The 25,017-nt window shown below is 42.3% G+C and overlaps 1 protein-coding gene across 1 annotated transcript; it reads right to left on the reverse strand.

Annotated features, from left to right (window-relative positions):
• Positions 1-11,452: 11,452 nt before the first annotated feature.
• Positions 11,453-19,679, reverse strand: LOC118091256 (uncharacterized). The gene is made up of 3 exons (XM_060279880.2): positions 19,568-19,679; positions 17,456-17,785; positions 11,453-12,885 (listed from the first exon to the last, which is right to left on the reverse strand). Exons 1-3 carry the CDS (start codon positions 19,608-19,610, stop codon positions 12,434-12,436), a joined length of 825 nt encoding a protein of 274 aa, XP_060135863.2. The 5' UTR covers positions 19,611-19,679; the 3' UTR covers positions 11,453-12,433.
• Positions 19,680-25,017: the final 5,338 nt, after the last annotated feature.

A 25,017-nucleotide genomic window follows, 5' to 3' on the forward strand; every position in this document is an offset into this window, starting at 1 on the left:
AAGTGGAGACGACCGAGAATCAGCAGGAAAAAGAAACTCCCCCCTCCCTCACGAAGTCCTCTAACAGCCATAATGAAGGACTGGTTGTGCAGAGAGAGGATTGCGCAGAGGAAATCCTCAACAAAGGTCCAAAAGCGCTGAAAATAACCTCAGATATATCCAGTACAGTCGCTGAATTATCCCGGAAACTGAGAGCTAAAGCCCAAGCACCTCCTGAATTATCCCAAGATCAAAAAATGGAGGAACTAATGTTAAAACAAATTTTGGAATTGTCTTGGGGAAATACTAAAACCCTAAATCTCCTGAGAGAAACGATGAGGACCTATCAGTTTTTAAATGGCTTGTGCTTTTAACTGAGGACATTGAAGGCATAAAATCCTACTTGGCCATCTGTACAAAAACTCTTACAACCGTGACAGATATTTGTAAAATTCTTCGGAGAAAATCTGACAGAATGATCGCAGAAACAGAAAGTAATAACATCCCCGCTCTTAGCAAGTGTAAAAACAGGTCATTAAGGAAGGCCAAGAGAACTTACAGGGTTAACGCCTATAAAAGGAGGCCTTCAAATGTAAAGAAGAGCCGAAATATTAAAAACTATAAGACAGTGCGCTACAAAAAAAAAGGACTTTAAAAAGCTCTTTAATCTATTTGAGAGTGCCTTAACTATTGGAAATAGAGGGAACCCCGTGAAGTCTTTAACCAGGAAACTACCCAAACAAGAACCTCCCTTAAACCCTTGCTCCGATTTTGCATTGGATCGCCTGGAACCTCCAGCGCCTACTCCAACACCAAACCCTAAGCAAGACCTCTTGATTCAAGATCCATGGTCTTACGTTTTATCAGTAGATCATTCTAATCCCTCTAAGGAGTGGACCTTGACAAATAATAAATGGAAGTTGGTGTTGTCTCAAAACAAGCTTGTCTTATCAAGCTACCCTAAACCCCCAGGATTTCTGTCTCAAGAGGAGCGTAAAAATCACTTACTGAACTTTCTAAAGGCCTATATGCCAGGTATCCTTATCAATCCTATTGACTTGGTACAAGTGGAATATCTATACTTTGATGGCTCCCATGCTAGGGCAGTGGCATCATTTTGCAATTGTATACTGGCAAAATCGGTGTACAACTACAATAGTTTAACCTTATAAGTCCAGTCATGGACGACTCTGGGGTTGCGGCACTCATCTCACTTTACTGGCCAAGGAAGACGGTGTTTGTCCGCAGACAGCTTCCAGGTCATGTGGCCAGCATGACAAAGCTGCTTCTGGCGAACCAGAGCAGTGCACAGAAACGCCGTTTACCTTCCCACTGGAGTGGTACCTATTTATCTACTTGCACTTTGACGTGCTTTCGAACTGCCGTATATACTAGAGTATAAGCCAACCTGAATATAAGCTGAGGCACCTAATTTTACCATAAGAAACTTGAGTATAAGCCTGGGGTGGGAAATGCAGCAGCTACTGGTAAATAAAAAATAGATACCAATAAAATTACATTAATTGAGGCATCAGTAGGTTAAATGTTTTTGAATATTTATTTCAAAGAAAAACAGTAAACTAGCTCTGTAAGTGGAAAAGAGGGTCAGCAAAAACAATATGGTATCAACAATGACTTTAAAAGTACAAAAACCTTAGCTCAATCAGCAACCAGCTGCTTGTCCCTGTCCCTGTCGCATGATACCATGGTCAGGGCCAGACTATGGGAAGTCTGTGTTTACTGAAGGCAATTTATGACTTCAGCTGGCCAAATTTTAGCAAACAGAGTCAACACTGAGACAGGGTTAAGGTGCTAGTATGCAACCTGGGAGACCAGGGTTCAAATCTGCACTCAGCCACAAAGCTGAGCCTACCTCTCAGAGTTGTTATGAGGATAAGAATGTGGAGAAGGGGTGAATCACATATGCCACAGTAAAAGGAAAGAAAGGGTAAAAAATTCACGAAAGAAAAAAAACATTATTATTGTTAGTATTAGTATTAGTATTTATTTATTTTTCAAATAAAGTCTTTATTGATTAAAATGAAGCGTTACAAAAAAGCAATCAAGGAAGAAAGCAAAGAATAAGAAAAAAGTAAAGTAAACATACATACATAGATACAGTCACAAAACATACAGATTCAAACACCCGTACTTATATAAACACATTCCTCTTTCTGCTATTTACATTGTTTCTACTTTCTTTTGACCTCCAGTTATACTTGCTGCCTTATATATTAACTAGGTACTTCCGCACAGCTATTTGTCTTAGTTACCTTTTTTCCTTATTTTATTCATAGTCTCTATCCTATTTGTCATTTCACATAATAATTAATCAGGCTCAGTCTAGATTTGCCAATGTAGTTCTTAATACATTATTATTCTTTAAATATTCTTCAAATACTTCCCATTCCCTACAGACTTTTTGTTTCATCTGCCCTTTCATTTTGCCTGTCATTTTTGCTAGCTGCATATATTCTACCATTAGCATTCTCCAATCCTCTATTGTGGGTACATTTTTGTTTTTCCAGTTCCTTGCAATTATAATTCTTCCTGCCACCGTTCCATACATATGCAGTGTTCTTTTATCTTTCTCTATTTCCTTTGGCAAAAGGCTCAACAGAAATAACTTTTAAAGTTGCACTTCAATATTTTTTTTAATTCCTCGTATATGATGTTCCATAGTTCTCTGACCTCCTTACAGGTCCACCACATGTGTATATACGACCCATTCTCCTTTTCACATCTCCAACATGTGGGGGACCTATTTTTATCCATTTTAGATAGCTTTTCAGGTGTTATATGCCATCTGTATATCATTTTAAAGACATTCTCCTTTAAATTATAGCAGGCCGTAAACTTGGTATCCACCTGCCAGAGCTTTTCCCACTGATCTATCATAATATTGTATCCTAAATCTTGGGCCCATTTCACCATCGTAGCTTTCGTTTGTTCTTCTTTCAACTCCCACTCCAACAAAATATCGTACAATTGTGAAATGTGCTTCCCTTTACTTTGGACCACTGCTTTCTCAAATCTTGATGTTTCTTCCGCTATTCCTATTTTTTTATCCGTCAAGAACCTTTGTCTTATCTGGGAGTATTGGAACCAATGCGATATTTTTTCTTTAATTTCTTCTTATTTTTTCAATCTCAATTCCTCTTTTGTTCATTCCGTAATAAATCTGTATATTACCCAATCTTTTTTCATATTTAATTTTTTAACCGCTGTGGCTTCTTCTGGGGATGCCCACAGCGGAATTTTCTGTGGGGATGCCCACAGCGGAATGCTCTTTCTAACCCTCCTTCTATTCCTAATGCCTTGACTTGAGCCTTCATAAACTGCCATGATACATTGTCGAAGGCCTTTTCGGCGTCCAGCAACAAAAAGGCCGCCTTTTTATCTGGTTTAAATTCCAGGTATTCCATTAAATCTATTATGTTTCATGTATTGTCTGATATTTGCCTTCCCGGCAGGAATCCAGCCTGATTATGGTGTATTGTTTCTTTTAATACCTGTTTTAATCTATCTGCAATTATTCCGGCAAAGTTCTTATAATCGGCATTTGGTAATGATATGGGTCTATAGTTGGGCATTAAGTCTAAGTCTGCATCAGGTTTCGGTAGTAGTGTAATATATGCCTCCTTCCAAGATTCCGGCATACTTCCTTCTTGTAATATCCTATTCATTATTTCTTGCAGGTGACTTATCAATATTTCCTCCATTTTCTTGTAGTATTCCAACGGCAGTCCGTCTGGACCTGGTGTTTTTCCAGATTTTGCCTTTTTCATTATATTTTCATTATATTTCGTATTTCTTGTCCTGTTATGGGGGTATGGGGTACTGTTATGGGGGTATTTAGTTTTTTAATTTTTTCTTTTATATTCACTGCCAATTTATTTTCATCCAAATATTTTTGCATTTCTTCCTTATTTTCTTCTTTCCTCTTATAAAGTTCTTCATAATATTTTACAATTTTTTTCATTATTGTCTGCTGGTTATCTATGGTTTTTTCTCCCATTTTAATTCTGTTTATCATTTTTTCGCTATTCTTTTTCTTAAGCTGCCAAGCTAAATAATTGCCTGGTTTGTTCGCAAATTCAAAATTGTTTCTTTTCCAAATTTTCAATTTCCAATCCATTTCTTGTTCAATTTTTCTTTTATATTCTGACTTTAATAACTTGACCTCATTAATTGAATTTTTATTTTTTGGGTTCTTATTTAAATCATTTTCTTTTCTTTTCAATTCTTCCACTAACCTCTTTTTTTCATTTTCCTTCACTTTTTTCTGGATGGCATTTTGCTTTATAAAGTATCCTCTAATGACGGCCTTGCTTGTGTCCCATATTGTTTTCTCATCTGTATCTTTTTTGTTATTAAACTCAAAGAATTCTTTTAATTTTTTTTGCACCTTCTACTATTTTTTCATCGAATAACAGAGATTCATTTAACTTCCATCTTCTCTTTTTTTTTTCATAATCATTTTTATTGTTTTTTCTATACATACATCAGCAAGAATCGGAAAGAAACATTTCAATACAAAAAAGATTGAATAAAAAGTATACAAATTCCAAGATGTGTCTTGTCATTTTTTAAATAAACTAAGATTTGTTACAATTTATCAACTTCGTTTTATAACTTGTTTGTTTCAGTTCCCTTTCCCTTTCAGTAATTATTTTTGTTCTGCTCCTCTTATGGTCGACTTCCACCTCTCTCTCTTTCAGACTTGTTCTTCCATTTATTCAATTTTGCGCTCTCTAAAGTTATACCCGTCACAGATTGTCTTACAAATTAAACATGGGTTTCTGACTTAGGTTACTTTAAACTGTTGCATTTTGTAATGTTGACCTACAGGCGTTTCATATCTTACCATGCTCCTTCAAATACTCTATAAATTTATTCCACTCCTTTTGGAACTTTTGCTCCTTTTGGTCCCTTATTCTTCCCGTTAGCCTAGCCAACTGCAGATATTCTAGCATTTTCTCTCTCCAGTCCTCTATAGTCGGTATTTCAGTCGTTCTCCACCTCTGGGCCAAGATAACTCTTGCGGCGGTGGTGGCATACATGAAGAGTTTATGATCCTCTTTTTTAATATTCCTGCTCAATATCCCTAATAGCATTTCCTCGGGTTTTTTTTTGGGAAAGTATATTTTAATAGTCTTTTCAATTCGTTATATATTTGCTCCCAATAAACTTTCACCTTTTCACAAAGCCACCACTGATGGTAATAGTCTCCCTCTTTAACATTACACTTCCAACATTTTTTGTTATTGGATTTATTGATTTTGGCTAATTTAACAGGCGTGATGTTTTCCTTTAAAAGAGTGCAGACCGTAAATTTAATCTGATGTTGCCATAGGTTTTGCCATTGATCGATGTTAATATTATGGCCCAAATCTATTGCCCATTTAATCATACACTCTTTAGTGGCTTCGTCTTTTGTGTTCCATTCCAAGAGGAGGTCGTACATTTTTGTTAATAGTTTGTCTTTACCTTCCACAATTTCCAGTTGAAATTTAGATTTATTGGTCTCGAATCCATGATTTTTGTTATTTTTTTTGAACAGGTCCTGAATCTGATAATACTGGAGCCATCCTATACCCCTCTCTTTCAGTTGCTCATATGTTTTGATATTCTACCCCTCTTCTGATATTCCACCCCATCTTCTCAGACCTCCTCTCCATTCCGGACTTAGCTGCAATAGAATCGGATTGTGGTCTGATATTAGTTTTGGGATTATTTGTATTTCTTTTATTCTGTTTACTAATTCTGTTGTTACCCATATTGCATCGATCCTACTTGCCGATTTTTTTGCTTCGGAGAAATATGTATAGTGGGAGGTAGTTTCCCATGTTTCTTTCCTTTCCTTTCTCCTCCTAAATCTGGGTCTATGACTCCATTCATATCTCCCATAATTATCATTTTTCCTTCTATATGTTCTAACAGCTTTTTTCCAGTTTTTTAAATAGAATTCCTCTTTCTGACTGTTTGGTGCATATATTCCAATTATGTTTATAGTTTCTCCTGCATTTTTAATTTTGAGTATCACTATTCTACCTTCTTCGTCCGTATATATTAGTTGTGGTTCCAACCGTGGCTTTACATACACTACTACCCCTCTTTTTTTACATTATCTGCAGCTATAAATTCTTGTCCTAGTTTCTGGTATATCAGTATTTTTTTATGTTCTTTCTTAACATGTGTTTCCTGGAGACACACGGTATCTAGTTTTTGATTTATCAATATGTGTTGTATCTTATTCCTTTTCTTTTTGTTATTTAATCCATTCACATTCCAACAAAGTATTCTGAGGCTCATTTTGTTTCAATATCACTTTTTATTTCAGAAATCTATTTAATTTTATTTATTTCAGTATCGTTTTAAAATAAAAGCAAAAGTCTTTATTCTGTCCTTTTTGTGTTCTTTTTATTCTGTTTTGTGAGTTCTTCATTCACTGTCTAACTCGTGGTCCTGTTGTGTTTCTTTCAGATTGGAGCCTCCTTCTAGCTGTTGTTTTTCTCCTCCCAATTCTGATTTATACTTTCTGTAAAATATATCTGCATCTTCTGGTGTTTCAAATCTCCTTTTTCTTCCCTTAAAGGCAAAGGTCAATCCTTCGGGATATTCCCATTTAAAGAAAATGGATTTGGCTTTCAGGTGTTTAGTTAAGAAGTGGTATTTCTCTCTTTTTTTCAAAATGCATGGTGGAACCTCTTTCAGGGCAATAATTTGTTTTCCTTCTATTTTCAATTTTTTCCTTCTTATAGTTCGGAGAATCCTACTTTTTATTTTAGTTGTTGTAAAGGTAATTAAACAATCACCTGGCCAGTTGTTTTTCTTAGCTTTTTTGGAGTTCACTCTATACAGCGTTTCTATACTCTCCTCTATTTCTTCTTCCTTCAATTCTAGCCAGGCTGCCAATTCATTTACAATTGTGCTCCGTAAACTCCCCTCTGGCAACTCTGGGATGCCTCTCAATCTCAGAATTCTTTCTTTAATTTGCATTTGTAATATTGACATCGCATCCCAGGTTGCCTCTTGTGCTATTTTAAATTCCTCTCTCTCTTTTTCGGCCTTTTCTCCTTCTTTTTTGTAATCTTTTACTTCCTTTGATAATTTCTTAAAATTTTCTTCCCACTGCTGGGATTTAATTTTTAACTCTTCTACTGTTTTCTTTAGTTCTATTTTCTCCTCTACCAATGTACTTGTTTGCACCTTTAGTTCTGTAATCGATTTTGTATTTTCTTCCACCTTTCCATTCATTTGATCTAATTTTTCCATTAATTTGATCTAATTTAATTTTACCATTAATTTCTGTTTTCATTTCCACAAATTCTTTTCTCATATTTCCTATATCCCCTTTCAGGCTTAAAATTAATTCTTTAACTTCCATGTCCAATTCTTGACCTGAATTTCTTCTTCCCTGTTGATTATAAATTAGACTTTGGTTATACTTTTTACTTCCTGACATTACAGATTCCAAAGGGCAAGCCATCAGGAAAACCAAACCACAATACCCTTCCTCTCCCACTTGAGGTCCCCTTGTTTTCCCTTTTTGTCCCACAGTCCAGACCCCGCTTTTTATCACCTTTTTTATTTTAGTCCTCCCCCCCTCTTTTTCCCCCTTCTTATTGTCCTGAAGGTAGGGTGTCTTTTCTGCTTTTACCACTTAGTGTCGCTGTATTAGTATTATTATTTAATTAATATACCCCAGGTTTCAGGGTGGTTCAATGGTCATCACACTGTTGATTTGTGGCTCTCTCACCTGACTAAGTGGGCTCCTCTAATTCTTACTTCAGGGTCATCAAAAGTTAGTTTCATCTGGTAGAAAATTATTTCATGGGCAAGAAAGACGCAGCCCAGGGCTTGCAGCCCAAGGAGCCAAAAGCAAACCAGGCCCCTTCTTCCCACTGACCCTGAGGCACGTCTTCAGCCTCTGAGGCAGGAAGGTATCTGCGCATGCATCGGAACAGTGGCAAAGGTGGTGGCGGAGGACCAAGCAGCCTAAAAGCAGCCCTTTGGGGCTGCTCGGTCCTCCCCCCGCCCCCTCTGCTGCTGCCGGCAGCGGAGGAGGAGGACAGAACAGCCCGAAAGCAGCTCTTCCTCCACTGCTCATTCCTCCGCTGCCCCCTTTTCCGCTCGCAAGAGCAGGCATAGGAGCCACAGTTCGGAGATGTGCAGCGCAGCGCCTCTCCCAACCACAGCTCCTGTGCCTGCCCTTGCAATAAGTCCCTCCGCCGCCCGCCGCCTCACTCGAGTATAATCCGAGAGGGGTTTTTTCAGCGCAAAAAAATGTGCTGAAAAAGTCAGCTTAGACGCGAGTATATACGGTAACCCCTTAAACTTTGAGTAGTGGGAAAATGCAATGAATTCATTTACAGTGGAACCTCGGTTTATGGACACCTCGGTTTATGAATTTTCGGTTTACGAATGCCGCGGACCCATCTGGAACGGATTAATTCACTTTCCATTACTTTCAATGGGAAAGTTCGCTTCAGTTTATGAATGCTTCAGTTTATGAACAGACTTACGGAACCAATTACACCCATGCTTCGGGTTAAGTACGCTTCAGGTTGAGTACTCCACGCACCCGTCTGGAACGGATTAATCCACTTTCCATTACTTTCAATGGGAAAGTTCGCTTCAGTTTATGAATGCTTCAGTTTATGAGAGTTGGGCAGGAGAGCATGGGGAAATGTAACAGTATAGCTGCTTTGCAAAAACAAACGTGTTAAGACTAGCCACAGTTTCCGGGCAATTTGACGCCTCTTCACACTTGATATACAATACAGTGGAACCTCGGTTTACGAACACCTCGGTTTACGAACACCTCGGTTTACGAACTATCCTAACCCGGAAGTTGGTAAACCGAGGCGCCCGAGGCCTACTGAGCGTCCGATGCCTTCGGAGCAAAGGCCAAACCTCCCCGAAGGCAGCGGAGCGTCCGATACCTTCGGGGATGCTGGGCCTTCGTTCCGATGCCTCCCAGAGCCCGGGGAGTGTTTTCGTGACTGGGCTGCAGCCGCGAAAGTGCTCCCCGGCCTCCGCGAAGACATCGGAGCGAAGGCCCTGCTGCTTTAGGGGGTGTTTTTCCTCGTCTAGAACGGATTAATCAACTTCCCATTACTTTCAATAGGAAAGTTCGCTTCGGTTTATGAACACTTCGGTTTATGAACAGACTTCTGGAACCAATTGTGTTCTTAAACCGAGGTTCCACTGTAATCATATTTCAACAGACAAGCCATACTGGTGCCCTGACTATTTGCAGTTCTCCTCAATTTCTTTTCAGCAGGAAATCTATCCACATACGAAATCCTTTCTGTTTTAGTGCTGCAGGATGGTGTGGTGTGGAAATCCTGAACAATTATTAATTATGTGCAATAGGTACAGAATCAACATTCGTGCGGCGGATCAGCAGCAGTCACAGGAGGGTACCAAGGCGCCTCGGATTTTCCAACAGGGGGATCCTGTCTACACTAAGAACTAAAGATTTTTGCGACTTATTGCCATCTTAATCATCTGTCCATCAATCACACCAAGTCCAAAGTACTGATATTTTCAAGGAGTCGAAAACTTTATACATGGAAACTGGAGGGCACGAAAATCGAACAAGTACATAAATTTAAATATTTAGGAATTTATTTTCAATATAATTTAGGGTGGAAAGTGCAAGTTGAATACCTTCAAAACAAGACAAAAGCCCTATCGCACTCCCTCCTCCGTTTTTTCTATTCGGAGGGGGCCTTATTCATCCCTGCGGCCTTGAAAGTGTATAGCATCAAAGTGATGGCCACAATGGCCTATGCTGCACCTTTATGGGCGGCCTTTGCAAATCTCTCACCTTTAGAGTCGCTTCAAAGCCAATTCTTACGCCGACTTCTAAAATTACCAACATGCGTAAGTAATGCGGCTATTCGCTTAGAAATGAAGATCCCCTCAGTGGAGTTAGTTTTATGGAGGCGAGTTTTGATTTATTGGATATCCCTATGGCATAAACTCCCGAACCACTATCTCATTCAATGCATGTGGCGGGATGACTTCACAAATTTGTGGTCAGGAAAAATCCATGCCAAATTGCTGTCCTATGAGATCTCGCCCACTGAATTGCTCAAACTGGATCTAAATGCGGCAAAAAGGTGTATAAATCAAAGGCTGGATGATGCGGAGCTATACCAAAATTTCTTAGCTGGTGGTGGAGTTTGCTCGCCGTTAAATTTCGGCATAACCCCTATCTACCGTGCTCCGTCCTATCTAACATCGCTTACGGCCGCGTCTCACCGATATGCCTTCATTAAAGCTAGGTTTAATGTTTTTCCAACAAACGTGCTGAGACATAGATTTACTAAGGGCCAAGTCTCTTCAATGTGTGCTTGTGAAATTAAAACATCTGAATCTCTACATCATGTTATGTTTATCTGCCCTATGTACAGTTCGGCTCGTGCTAGTATACTAAACTCCATAATCCAGCCTATGGCTGACAAACCAGTTGACCTACAGCTTGCCTGGGTTCTTCAAGATGTGGATCCTCATATTACTCTACAGGTCGCTAAATTCCTAACAGCCGTCCTCTCGTACAAGAGACGGAATGGAATGTTAGCAGATTATTTATAGTTATAATTTTTTTTTTTTATAATGACATCTGATATTGATTTTAGCGTAGTGCCTAAATTTTTAATCATTATCTTAAACTGTTCTTTTTCATTGTTAATATTTGTCCTTGTGAGCTGTGAATTGTGTTTTATTATTTGTGGCTTGAACGAGTCCGCTGTTTTATTTGATTTATTTTGTTGTGTTGTGTTTTATGATGGGCGTAAAGCCGAATAAACTTCCTGATTGATTGATCTACACTAAGAACTATGGATCCGGCCCTGTGTGGATTCCGGCTACAGTTTCTAGGCCGACCGGTCCTGTAGTGTATGAGGTTGAGGTAGAAGGCGCAGGTAGTCTTCGCCGCCATGTCGACCAACTTTGACAGTGGTGGCCCATCCGGAAGGATGAATCAGCCGCAAGGGAAGTGGAGCAATTGCTGGAGCAGGTCAGCAGAGAACCCATAGTCACCTGTCCCCCTGATGTTGAAGTCCAAGTGGAAGACAGCAAGGCCGGGTCAGTAGGAGTGGAGAGTGGAACTGAGCCACGGCTCGACATTGAAGAGACTCAGGCAGGGGACAGTCCCCGAGAGCCCGAGCTCAGACGGTCCCAGAGGGTGCGAACCCGTCCGCGATATTTGGGAGACTTTGACTGTGGGGTGGTACGGGGGGATGGGAATCAGATGTTTCAATGTGTGTGTCACGTTTGATGTTGTTTTTTATTCTCAACCGGGGTGTTCTTGGCTAAGAGGGGAGGGGTGTTGTGTATTGAATAGCAGGCACAACACAGGAGCAGAGTAGCCAGGAAGGAGTTACGGCTAGGAGTGACTGTTTTAGTTAGTTTAATTAGTTTCACCTGGAGTTTGTAGGCTGGCCCAGTTGCCTACATATATATAGCAGTAGGCTGGGAGTTGGTCTTTTGTCTTTTACTTGTCTGCTGTGAATAAAGAGATTGTTACAAACCCCATTGCCTGGACTTATAGGCAACAGTACTTATCCATGAATCCATAGTGTCATCTCTACACTTCCACCTGCACCTCCACTTTGCTGTTAGCAGAGAAAGGCTGTGATTGCCCCCAATATTTATACATTGTCCAAATAAACACATTAATTCCCATCCCTGCCCATCTGCTCCTCCATTCCTCTATCCCTGTCTTTTTTGTTTATATTTAAAAAAACAAAAACCTATATAATTTCCCCTTATACCGTGTTTCTCATATTATAAGACACGTCTTATATTTATTTTTTCCTCAAAAAAACACACTATGGCTTATTTTCAAGGGATGTCTTATTTTTTTCCTCCTCCTCCTGCCGCGGCCAGCATTGCTGCTGCTCCTATCACTATGTCTTATTTTTGGGGTATGGCTTATATTCCTTGAATGCTTAAAAATCCTGCTATGGCTTATTTTATGGGGATGCCTTAAAATATGAGAAACAGGGTAAATATTCAGTCAGTTGTTTTATGACACAACCTTTAATTTTAAACAAATGATTACATGCATGCACCTATGCAGATGTGGAAACAGTGTGAAGCACAGCCTTTTGATTTGTAAATATAGAAGCAGTAGCCTTCTAATAAACTTCATGGAAATCCATGCACACTTCTTGTTCTGCTTTCATGTTTCTATGAAAATTGTAAAACAATACCTCTGAGCCATTGGTGAGCCATAACCCAACTGCATCCTAGGCATGTTTACTCAGATCTCCAATGAGTCCTACTTGCTAGCTTCCCATTTAGAATTCTTCCCCATCCCTAAGTGTACCTATTATAGATTAGGTGAACTTCTTGCAAATCAAAACAAACCATCTAGTTAAATGTTTGCAGGACAATGCAATGAAGCAAGCCATTTGAATCCAGAGTACTGCATAATCTAAGAGTCATATATGAGATAGCACAAAAAATAGCTTCCTTCTGTTATCCCATGATAAGCCTCTTTTGCATCCAACCACACCCTATCTCCTTTCTCTAGTTTAAGGATTGCACTTTCGGGCAGGTTTTCATAAGCATCCGAGGTAATCTGATCGGATGCTTTCACCTCTCTACCATTCCTTGCCAGGATCATATGTGAATTCTGGTGTCCCTTCAGGTTGTAGGTACAATAATAGACTCCTGGGATTTGGCAGGTGAATGTGCCAGATGACTCATCAAAGACTTGCTGCTCGTTGTATAGAATATTTTGAAATACTATGGGCTGATTAGGTTCTGGATAGCTTTTGCCCACTTTTGCAGAAAATGCAGATTTTGGTGGTGCTCTTAGGCCTGGTTGACAATCAGCTTCTGGCAATCCATGAGGACACATCAATCCTTGAGCCGCTGGCAAACCTTTATAAAAATTGAAGAGGGAGGGGAAAAGCAATTTAGCAGAAGAAGCAGTGACAGGTGTCTGTCTCAAATCAAAATAGCCTGCAGCTGTTTAGGTTCAGACTCTTCCAACCACTCATAGGGCCCAGGCACAAAAGCCGTGTTTGAATGACAGAGTCTTCACAGGTACCCAGCTTTGGCTGTTAAAAGAAGAAGCTAGCAGTGCATTGAAGTTGTCATCCAAACAGAAATAATTTCTTTCTCAGAATCTCTAGAGCTGAGATGGGATTCCTGCTGCCCCCCAAATGTTGGACCCCCCAATTGCTATCAGCCCCAGCCAGCATGTTCAGTAGTCAGGAAAGATGGAGCTGTAGTTCATCAACATCTGGTCTAAACCATCTTGGCTGTGAGTCCTGGAAGACCGGCTCTCTACCTTGCAGGCCTTTTCCCACCTGTCCTGGGAGGGCTGGACCCTGACTGACTCCAGCTACAAAAGCGGAGGCTGCTGACCAGACACATGAGGTATTGTTTAAGGAGGGCATTGTTGTGAAGTTGGTGTTGCCATCATTGATATTTTTTTGTATCTTTATCTGTATTATAATCACTTATGCAGAAATAGTTCGATTCAATTGTGTGCTTTTTGATGTGTTTTATTTATTATTTATGACTACTTTTGCTATGCTTGTAATGGCTTGTATTGAGCATTTCCCCACAAATGCTGCATAGGACGCACCCAACAATAGGGTGCACCTCCTTTTTCGAGGCAGAAAACAAGAAAAATAAATATATATGCTCTACGGCATTCCAATCTGGATCCCGGGGTTCACCCAGACAGTAGAGCAAGTGCAATCAGCCTTCCTCTACAAGATTTTCTCTGTTCCAAGATGCGTCCCATATGCAGTTTTATGTTTAGAGGGAGCTCAACACAAGGTGGAATCTGTCGCCTGGGCAAGATTCCTTATATTCTGGCTAAAAATCTGCCTCGACTTTGACAGAGATCCCTTCCTCCAGGAAATGCTTTCGGACACCTTCCTCCCCCCAGGGCTACAACACTTCAACAGGAAGGTACAGCAACTGGGGCTTTCAGTAGAACTCCTCCGCTCAATGTCCTTACAATCTGCCAAAGCCACAGTCTTAACTAGGTTGTGGGACATTGAGAGACAGGATCTTATAGCGGCAGCAGGCACAACATGTTCCCCCCTTCTTTTCCACCTCCCGTGGGCTCATGAAACAAAACCTAATTATCTTGACTTCCTACTGAACCCACAAGAAAGAAGGGCATTTTCGTTGGCCAGGTTCAACGCAAATCCATCGAACCTCCTGTGGGGAAGATTCTCGGCAGGGCGAAGGACAAGAGGTTCTGTCCGTGTCATGACCCTCAGGTGGAAAGCCTTCTACATATGGTTTTTCATTGTAATCTTTACGTCGACCTTCGTCAACAATTCCTGGACCGGCTCGACATCCCCAGAAGGAGACCAGAGCGGGAAATCTTACTCAATTTCTTAATTTACTATTTTCTCGTCGTTGTACTCTGCAGTCGTCTGAATTATTAGAAGCCCCATTGTCGTGAGAGCGGATAGCGGATTATTCCCTTCTCTCTCTTAACACAGTGTTTGCCACAGTGACAGTTTTAATCTCTTATTATTTTGCCTGTGAGTTTGTTTGATGCCAATAAAGGTTTTACTTACTTACTTACTTACTATATTTTTTGTTTTCCTCCTCTAAAAGGCTGGGAGGAGGGGTGGAAGGGGTTCCCGTCTGTCCCCCCTCTCACCTCGCTGTAAAGCAAGCAGACCTTGAGGACAGCCTCAAGAAGGAGGGAAGGAAGGAAGGGGTGAAAGAGAGAAAGAGAGAGAGAGAGAGAGAGAGAGAGAGAGAGAGAGAGAGAGGAAGAGAGAGAGAGAGAGGAAGAGGAAGAGGAAGAGGAAGAGAAAGGGAGGGAGGGAGAATCAATTTTGCAAGAATACTTGGATTTCTTCCAAAATGGTGCTATTCAGGAAATACATCTGCAGAGGAACTGGCCAGTTATTGACTTTCAACCTGCTTTAGTTCCACGTTTAGTTGGGAGGTGCTACTGAAGAAGGAGCTGTTTCTTTTCTATAAATAATCCTAGGAAAACCCCAGTTTTACTTTGTTGTAATGATGACTTTAGGTACTACATGCATGCAGATTTCCTACTTCATAAATCATATTAATTCCAAACAATGTGGGCCAGATTCAGCTGACTAGTTCTGCCAGCAGAAGCCCTCGGAAGGAGCTGAAGCTAGAGCAATAGAGAAAGAAAGAGACGGAGGGAGAGAAGAGAGAGAAGGCAGGAAAGAAAGATGGATGGGTGGAAGGGCTAAGAGAGAGTGAAAGAAAGGAACAGGGGGAAGGAAGGAAGGAAGGAAGGAAGGCAGGCGATTGCTGATTCTGCCTCCCCCTCCCCCCAGGCGGAGATGGCCAGCGTGCAGCTGCTGGAAATCGGGCTGCTCTGACCCCCTCCGTGATCGGCAGGGGCGAGGGGGCACCAGGATCAGCACAAAATTGGGCTACTCCGACCCCCTCCTCCACCTCTGCGACCGGCAGGGGCGGGTGGAGGAAAAGCCAGCCAAACGCTTTGCGCGGCTCTGGGGCTTTCCCTCCGCCCACCCCACAGCCAGCCGGCTAGAAGGGACGTCTCCCTTCACCTTGGCTGGCTGTGGGGCGGGTGGAGGGAAAGCCAGCCAAACGCTTTGCACGGCTCTGGGGCTTTCCCTCCGCCTGCCCCACAGCCAGCCGGCTCGAAGGGACATCTCCCTTCTCCCTGGCTGGCTGTGGTGGGGCGGGCAGAGAGAAAGTTGGCCAAACGCAGGGCACAGCTCTGGGGCTTTCCCTCCGCCTGCCTCACAGCCAGCCGGCGAGAAGGAACGTCTCCCTTCTCCCCGGCTGGCTGTGGGGCGTGTAAAAGAAACGGAGCGGCACCGGGCGGCTGTGGTGGGGCAGGCTGGCCAGCCCCCCCTCCATATTGGCGTTCTAGGAAGTTGCCTAGTTTGCCTCAATGCTCACTCCGGCCCTGGGAGGATGTGATGAGGATGGTGTACTGTTAAAAAATTATTCTCAAGCTACATATTTAGCATTATCTTAATATTATAGAATTGTTAATTGTTAGTGAATTGTTAATGTTTAGGATATTACCCCTGTGCAACATGTGACCTGCAAAACAAAATATGGCCCACCAGTCTCTCATTAAACCACCTGATTTTAGCTACTTGCCTTGAATAGCAAAAAAGGGGATGTTTCAGGCATTTGGTAGACCTCACAATTGCTGGTAGCTTGCCTTCTATGTGGTCAGTCATATGAAATGTATTTCAGCAGGTTGAAAAATAGTTCAGATTAGTGGCTGAACCAGAACGGAACTGGAGTTCAAAAACCTGAACAGAACTCAGTTCCCTTAGTATACTTTATATAAAAAACAACAACACAATATTGCAGTTACTATAATTTTACCATTGTTTAGACATTCTTTGGTTTTTTATAATCATAAAAATTATACCATTTGATATAGTAAAATCTCTCCAAGTGGTGTACTAAATAACAATTTAAGAAATACAACAATGTTCCACAAAATTTCCTAAAAAGAATATGAAAACAAATAGCAACCGTATATTGCAGGTAAAAATTAAAACGGGATGGAAAAGGGGGTGGGGTTCCGGGGAAAATGACTTTGGCAATGGCATCCACCATTGAACCCAATGGACTTCTCCCCCCCCCCCCATTCTGCTAAAAGCTCTGCTTCCCCACTAGTCTCCCAGAACCAGAAGAGGCATGGAAAGGGAAGAGGAGAGATTGGCAACATGCAAGCAGAGTCTCTGATTGCTTGGGGGCGGGGGAATCCTGGAGAGGAGGGGACTTAGGCAGCTGTGGAAAAGCAGGGACTTTCAGTCTCAGCAACTACTTCATGGGGAAGGACCTACTGGGGATGGGTTGTGGTGCCCATTAGGTCTAACATTCCGCCAAGTCTGTGCAGATCGTACTTTTGCTAATAGTTAACTCTAACTTGAACAGTGTGATTTACTGCTGGCTCACTCCTGACACTGACCCTCCTCCCAGTCCCTCTCCCTAAAATGGGTGACCAAAGCTGTTTCTTTCCACCATCTAGGATTAAACCCAGCACCTGCTTTGTTTATCTGGTAAAGATAACCAGGAACTTGATTTCTGTTGCTTGGTTTCTGAAGTGTTCTGTCTTCCATGCAAAGTGTAGTATCATGGGCTGTACCCTGAGCCCGCTAGATGACATCGCAAGGGATCATTGTCTTAGGAGAGCGAGATAAAATCTCAGGGACGATTCACACCCCGGCCAGCCCCTCTTTAATCTTCTACCCTCAGGCAGGAGGTATAGAAGTATAATCAGTTGTACCAACAGGCTAAAAAACAGTTTCTATCTGTGGGCTGTTAGACTGCTGAACGGAAAATAATATAGTGCAACTGACTTTTGGGGTTGGTGTGCAATGAGATTGAGTGTTTGGGGGGGAGGCTCGGTTAATTTCATGGTACACGGGTTGTACATTGACAATAAAGGTAGTAGTAGTAGTAGTAAATAATTTGCTGAGGATTAAGCTAGAGATCATACCTTGGGGGCCCTGTGGTCCAGGAGCACCTTTAGGCCCAAGTGGACCAGGTGGACCAGGCATACCAGGAGCACCAGGAGCACCAGGATGACCAGGCATACCAGGAGGACCAGGAGGACCAGGAGGACCAGGAGCACCAGGAGGACCAGGAGGACCAGGAGCACCAGGAGCACCAGGAGGACCAGGAATACCAGGAGCACCAGGAGCACCAGGAGCACCAGGATGACCAGGCATACCAGGAGCACCAGGAGCACCAGGACGACCGGGAATACCAGAAGGATATGCTTGAACTCCTCCAGCTCTGGCCAAAACTATGGTCAAAATCCAGACACCTGAAGCAAAAGATATAAGAAATATCTTAGCATTTTGATAGTGTAGATAGCTAAAGAGATAGCCACACAGGCAGTCACATTTGGATTACATGAGTTTAATTTCTACTTGATTACATCACTCATGAAAGTGGGCAGAAAGATTGATAAAATCTTTATTATTATTATTTATTTACAGTGGTACCTCTACTTATAAATTTAATGCGTTCCAAACACACATTTGTAAGTCGAAAAAATTTGTAAGTCGAATCCCATTGGGAGAAAATATTCGTAAGTAGATGCAACCCCTACCTAAAAATTCGTAAGTAGAAAAAATCCTATCTAAACCGCATCCAAGATGGCGGACGGAGCTCCATTCGTAAGTAGAAACATTCGTAAGTAGAGTTATCCGTAAGTAGAGGTACCACTGTATTTGTTTATTTATACCCCACCAATCTGGCTGGGTTTCCCTCGCCACTCTGGGCGGCTTCCAACAAATACCAAAATACATTAAAATATCACAGATTAAAAACTTCCCTAAACAGGGCTGGCTGCCTTTAGGTGTTTTCTAAATGTCAGGTAGTTGTTTATCTCTTTGACCTCCGATGGAAGGGCGTTCCACAGGGTGGGCGCCACTACGGAGAAGGCCCTCTGCCTGGTTCCCTGTAGCTTTGCTTCTCGCAGTGAGGGAACCGCCAGAAGGCCCTCGGCGCTGGATCTCAGTGTCCAGGCTGAACAAAGGGGGTGGAGACGCTCCTTCAGGTATACAGGACCGAGGCCGTTTAGGGCTTTAAAGGTCAGCACCAACACATTGAATTGTGCTCGGAAACGTACTGGGAGCCAATGTAGATCTTTCAAGACCGGTGTTATGTGGTCTTGGCGGCCGCTCCCAGTCACCAGTCTAGCTGCCGCATTCTGGATTAATTGCAGTTTCAAGGTCACCTTCAAAGGTAGCCCCACATAGAGCGCATTGCAGCAGTCCAAGCAGAAGATAACTAGAGCATGCACCACTCTGGCGAGACAGTCTGTGGGCAGGTAGGGTCTCAGCCTGCTTACCAAATGGAGCTGGTAGACAGCCACCCTGGACACAGAATTAACCTGTGCCTCCATGGACAGCTGTGAGTCCAAAATGACTCCCAGGCTGCTCACCTGGTCCTTCAAGGGCACATTTATCCTATTCAGGACAAGGGAGTCCCCACCCACCCACCCGCCCCCTTCCCCCCAAAAACAGTACTTCTGTCTTGTCAGGATTCAACCTCAACCTTTAGAGTCAATTCTACTATAGCAAAGGTGAATAAATGGCCAGGTGACTGAACTCTAGCTCTCAAAGATATAATATTACAAACTAATTTTAAAAGAAGACTTCGCATTGAGGAGAAAAATATATAGTTATCTTGAGAGAGGTCCCAGGGAGGCTGCTAAAAAAAAAAAGGACAGAATTATAAATTTCTAACAGACTCACTCAAAAAGAACTTTCAAGGTTCAAAAGAGATTTGATATACAATGATGACAAAATACTGTCCAAAATGTATAAATTTTTATTAGAATGGTCGGTGAACGGCGAGGAGGTAAAATCAGCCATGGTAAAGTGGGCAAGAGATCTAGGTCATAATATACAACTCTGAGTGGCAAAAAAATTGTGGAGGGAAGATATTAAGTTGACAGCCTGTTATTCTATTAAGGAAAACTACATGAAGGAAATTAGCGATAATGTATAGAAATAATACAGACCGAAGTTGGAAATGTAAGGAGGTGGTGGGATCAATGTTTCATGTCTGGTGGACCTGTAAAGGAAAAAAAACAAACCTGGACAAAGGAAGCTGCAGGGTTTTGATGTTCCCAGCATCATCTTGATGGGGTTTATTTGGAACTGATCTCAATTCTTCTCTCAATTCCTCCTTAGGACTCTCTGAGGTTTAAGTGTGTTTGAACAGCTTTGCCACATTTATAGCTCTTTGCTGACTTTAATAGGTGGCTGCAGTTTTTGTATCCAGGAAGGAATTTCCCAACATTTCTACTTCTCTAATATTTACTCTTCGTGTAAAAGACCTGGACGCCATTCACCTCTGCTCCCCAAAAGAGCAGGGGGTGGGGTGGGGCCGATCACCTCAGCCTATTGCAACATCAGTTTCCTGCAAACGACACCAGATAATGGAGCAAATGAGGCCATTGAATTATTGAAAGTTGAACTTTTACATAGTAAATAAATACAGCATGTTTATTTAATTTCTTCTGTGGAAAAATCTTCCAGATTGTCATGTGTCAGAATAAAGCTGAAGGTCAGGGAGGAAAGTAAGTCTTGCCAAGTTTCTATCCAAGCAAGTTCCCTTCTGTTTACATTTCTCTATCTTTTTTCAAACAACAACTAGGAAATTCAAAATTTTGTTGTTGTTTAGTTGTTTAGTCGTGTCCTACTCTTTGTCACCCCATGGACCATAGCACGCCAGGCACTCCTGTCTTGCACTGCCTCCCGCAGTTTGGTCAAACTCATGTTCATAGCTTCGAGAACACTGTCCAGCCATCTCGTCCTCTGTCGTCCCCTTCTCCTAGTGCCCTCAATCTTTCCCAGCATCAGGGTCTTTTCCAGGGAGTCTTCTCTTCTCATGAGGTGGCCAAAGTACTGGAGCCTCAGCTTCAGGATCTGTCCTTCCAGTGAAAGGATAATTTATTTTGAATTTGAACAGCAGGAACATAGACAGCTGTCAGGTAATATAGAACTGTAGGAACATAGGAAGTTTTCTTTTACTGAGTATGGATAGGAATAACATGTAAAACGTTTTGGTATGCTGAGGGTTTTCTTCTGTATAAAAAAATTAAAACAATGTTATTTATTAAAAAAATCTTTAAACAACCAGCAGATAACCGCCAAGCAGTGGAAAAAGTAATGGCAGAAGTGGCAGAAGAAGGTGGCTCTTCCAGTGCTCTGGTCTCAAACTATGGGCAACATCCTCAACATTGCCTTCAGAGGCATTGAAAGAAAAGCCAGGTGTCTTGTACTGGTTTTGAACTACCATGTCATTTCTATAGAATTAAACCCATTCTCAGGACGAAAAACTAACCTGGACGAAAGAAGCTGTGAGACTGGCATGTTCCATAATCTCATGTGCTGCCACAGTTAGCCTGCTGGTAAATCACACAGATCAAAGTTGGAATTAACCCTTTATTGGCAAAAACTATCTTCGCAGACTTGGCAGAGTGTCAAGCCTAATGGAGCACATAAGCTCACTTCCTGTAGGCCTTACTCCATGAATCAGTTGCAGAGACTAAAGGTCCCTGCCTCTCCACAGCCATCTATGTCTGCTCCTCTTCATGGCCTTTTCTGCAATCAGAGACTGCGCCTGCGTACCTGTCTTTGCTCCTCCTGTTTCATACTTCTTTTGGTTCTGGGTTTCAGTAGGGAGGGGAGCTTTTTTGCAGTTGGAAGGGGAGACACCCAGGACTCTTCACCAGCCTGACTCATATCTGCCTCTTGGCCTCCCTCCTCCCACTCACCTACTTCAGCCTCTGCCTCTGATTCTGGACTTATCTCTGCCGCAGACTCTCTCAGCTCACTAAGTCCTGTTACCTCTTCAACTTCTGACACCTCCTCTTCCCTGTCTTCTCCTCCTCCCTGTGACCACTCAATGTCATCCCACCACCAATCCCTGGTCTTTGAGCCGCCTTCCCATGGGGGTTCCCCAGCTGGTTCCTCCCACCATTCCTCTGCTTCTAACCAGTGCTTGGAAGTGATCTATCTCTGGAATCTGTGTTCTTCCCTCAACTCCTCTGAATAGGATCAAGTGTGGTCAACTGGCTTTGCCACTTAAATGCTTCCATATATCACTTTGCCTACTTTTTAAAAATCAGTAAACAAGTTATCCACAAATCAAGTACCCAACATTCCCAGCATTTCTCGTCTCTAACATTTATTTCATGCTGCCCAAAAGTACATGGATTCCAACCCCCATTGCCCAAAGACAAATCAACATTGTCCTAGAAACTAAACTAAACTTATCCTAGGTCTGAACTTTGTACATCTCAATTTATTGCAATTTATTGCAATTAGAACATTTTCATAAGGGGCAAATGCAACATGTTTGCTTGATTGACAATGAAAAGTATGGCAGATGGTCATAGCAGGCTGTGAGAATACTAAAGTTGATCTTGGAAGAAAAACAATTAGAGATTCCACTTTACATATTATCTGTAAACATCACATTTCAGAAATGGAAGTCACCAGTCTAACTTCCCCAGCATGAACATCTGCAGAAGAAGCCCTGCCCGTTGTTCCACCAATAACTAGAGTTAGTAGCACAGTGACATGGAGCAGGCCCTTCTCTGTTATGGCACCCCGTATGTGGAATTCCCTCCCCAGAGATTCAGTTGTCCTCTGAATTGATTAATTCTAGGCATTAGCTCACAACATACCTGTTCTCTCAGGCCTTAGGGTACTGGTTGAAAGGGTTTTTGGACTTGCTGGTGGACTGCTTGTAAATTTTAACTCTTGCTCTGTGGATGTTTCCATCTTTTATCTGGTTTATATTGTGGTTGTATAGCTTTTGGGATTTATGCATGTTATAATCTGTCATGTACTGCCCTGGGAACTTTTGGGCTGAAAGGCAGCAGAATAGCAGTCCAATAAATAATGATGAATAATAATTTCATGGTTGCAATCCTATATCCCCACTTTATTGGAAGCAAACTCCTTTATTTATTGTATTGCACTTGTAGACTGCCTTTCTGCCAAGGCACAGACAGTGGTTTACAATTTAGAAAATGCTATAAAGTTGATCCTGCAGGTGGAAAGAGGACAGACTGACTGGAGCAAGCCCTGATTTTGTTGCTTGCTTGCCTGCCTCTCTTCTTCTCACCAGTGGAGGATGGTGCTCATTAGAACTGGTAGGGAGGAAGGAAAGGAGGGAGGCCAACAGTTAGGTTGAGCCGAGCAAATGGCTGGTAGAGCTAGGAGTGCTGCTGTTTAGGAAGAAATGTTATGCTCCCTTAATTTTACATTCCACTTCAACATTCGGGCACACACAACCTCCACTATCCTTGCCCCAGCAGTAGAATTAAACCCATTATTCAATGATTAATAATAATTTTGAAAATAGAAAACCTAACCCCAGCCAAAAGAACTTGTAAGACATTTTGCATTGTCTCGAGTGCTTGGATGTGATCTGCCTCTTGAAATCTCTCTCTTTCCCCAATGACACACTGAAGCTGCTGTATGATTTAAACTTTTACATAGTCTCTCATGCTTACATTATTGGTGGTCAAATGTTTCCTATCAGGCTTGCTTAATTTTTACTGCCAGCACCGTGCAGGGCGGGGTGGGATGCTATACTTGCCCTGGGCCTCGGAGGCCTAAGTTGCCTGGAGGGCAGCACCAGGGTCTTCCCAGCCAACCAGGGATTTAATGGGCCTACCCCAGCCTCATACAAGCTCTGCATGGGCCTGGGTGCTGTTCTAAAATACCTGTGCTCCAACCCTCCCTCTCCCCACAACCCTGATTTTTTTCACACACAAAAAAAAATCTGACCCCAATATCCGGTAAATGAAAGTTCTGGTAGTGGACCAGTAGTTTAACCTTGTATAGGTAAAGGTAAACGGACCCCTGACCGTTAAGTCCAGTCATGGACAACTCTGGGGTTGCGATGCTCATCTCGCTTTACTGTCCGAGGGAGCCAGCGTACAGCTTCCGGGTCATGTGGCCAGCATAGAATCATAGAATCATAGAATCATAGAATCATAGAATCATAGAGTTGGAAGAGACCACAAGGGCCATCCGGTCCAACCCCCTGCCAAGCAGGAAACACCATCAAAGCATTCCTGACAGATGGCTGTCAAGCCTCTGCTTAAAGACCTCCAAAGAAGGAGACTCCACCACACTCCTTGGCAGCAAATTCCACTGCCGAACAGCTCTTACTGTCAGGAAGTTCTTCCTAATGTTTAGGTGGAATTTTCTTTCTTGTAGTTTGAATCCGTTGCTCCGTGTCCGCTTCTCTGGAGCAGCAGAAAACAACCTTTCTCCCTCCTCTATATGACATCCTTTTATATATTTGAACATGGTTATCATATCACCCCTTAACCTTCTCTTCTCCAGGCTAAACATACCCAGCTCCCTAAGCCGTTCCTCATAAGGCATCGTTTCCAGGCCTTTGACCATTTTGGTTGCCCTCTTCTGGACACGTTCCAGCTTATCAGTATCCTTCTTGAACTGTGGTGCCCAGAACTGGACACAATACTCCAGGTGAGGTCTGACCAGAGCAGAATACAGTGGTACTATTACTTCCCTTGATCTAGATGCTATACTCCTATTGATGCAGCCCAGAATTGCATTGGCTTTTTTAGCTGCTGCATCACACTGCTGACTCATGTCAAGTTTGTGGTCAACCAAAACTCCTAGATCCTTTTCACATGTACTGCTCTCAAGCCAGGTGTCTCCCATCCTGTATTTGTGCCTTTCATTTTTTTTGCCCAAGTGTAGTACTTTACATTTCTCCTTGTTAAAATTCATCTTGTTTGCTTTGGCCCAGTTGTCTAATCTGTTAAGGTCATTCTGAAGTGTGATCCTGTCCTCTGGGGTGTTAGCCACCCCTCCCAATTTGGTGTCATCTGCAAACTTGCTCAGGATTCCCTCAAGCCCATCATCCAAGTCATTGATAAAGATGTTGAACAAGACTGGGCCCAAGACAGAACCCTGTGGCACCCCACCAGTCACTACTCTCCAGGATGAGGAGGAGCCATTGATGAGCACCCTTTGGGTTCGGTCAGTAAGCCAGCTACAAATCCACTGAATGGTAGCATTGTCTAGCCCACATTTTACCAGCTTCTTTACAAGAATATCATGGGGCACCTTGTCAAAGGCCTTGCTGAAATCAAGATAGGCTACATCCACAGCATTCCCTTCATCTACCAGGCTTGTAATTCTGTCAAAAAATGAGATCAGATTAGTCTGACATGACTTATTTTTCAGGAACCCATGCTGACTTTTAGTGATCACAGAGTTTCTTTCTAGGTGCTCACAGACTGTTTGCTTAATGATCTGCTCTAGAATCTTTCCTGGTATTGATGTCAGGCTGACTGGGCGGTAATTGTTTGGGTCCTCTCTTTTCCCCTTTTTGAAAATAGGGACAACATTTGCCCTCCTCCAGTCTGCTGGAACTTCGCCTGTTCTCCAGGAATTTTCAAAGATTATTGCCAGTGGTTCTGAAATCACCTCTGCCAGTTCTTTTAATACTCTTGGATGTAGTTCATCTGGCCCTGGAGACTTGAAT

Source organism: Zootoca vivipara, chromosome 9 (assembly GCF_965207765.1).
Source record: "Zootoca vivipara chromosome 9, rZooViv2.hap1.1, whole genome shotgun sequence".
NCBI classification, from domain to species: domain Eukaryota; kingdom Metazoa; phylum Chordata; class Lepidosauria; order Squamata; family Lacertidae; genus Zootoca; species Zootoca vivipara.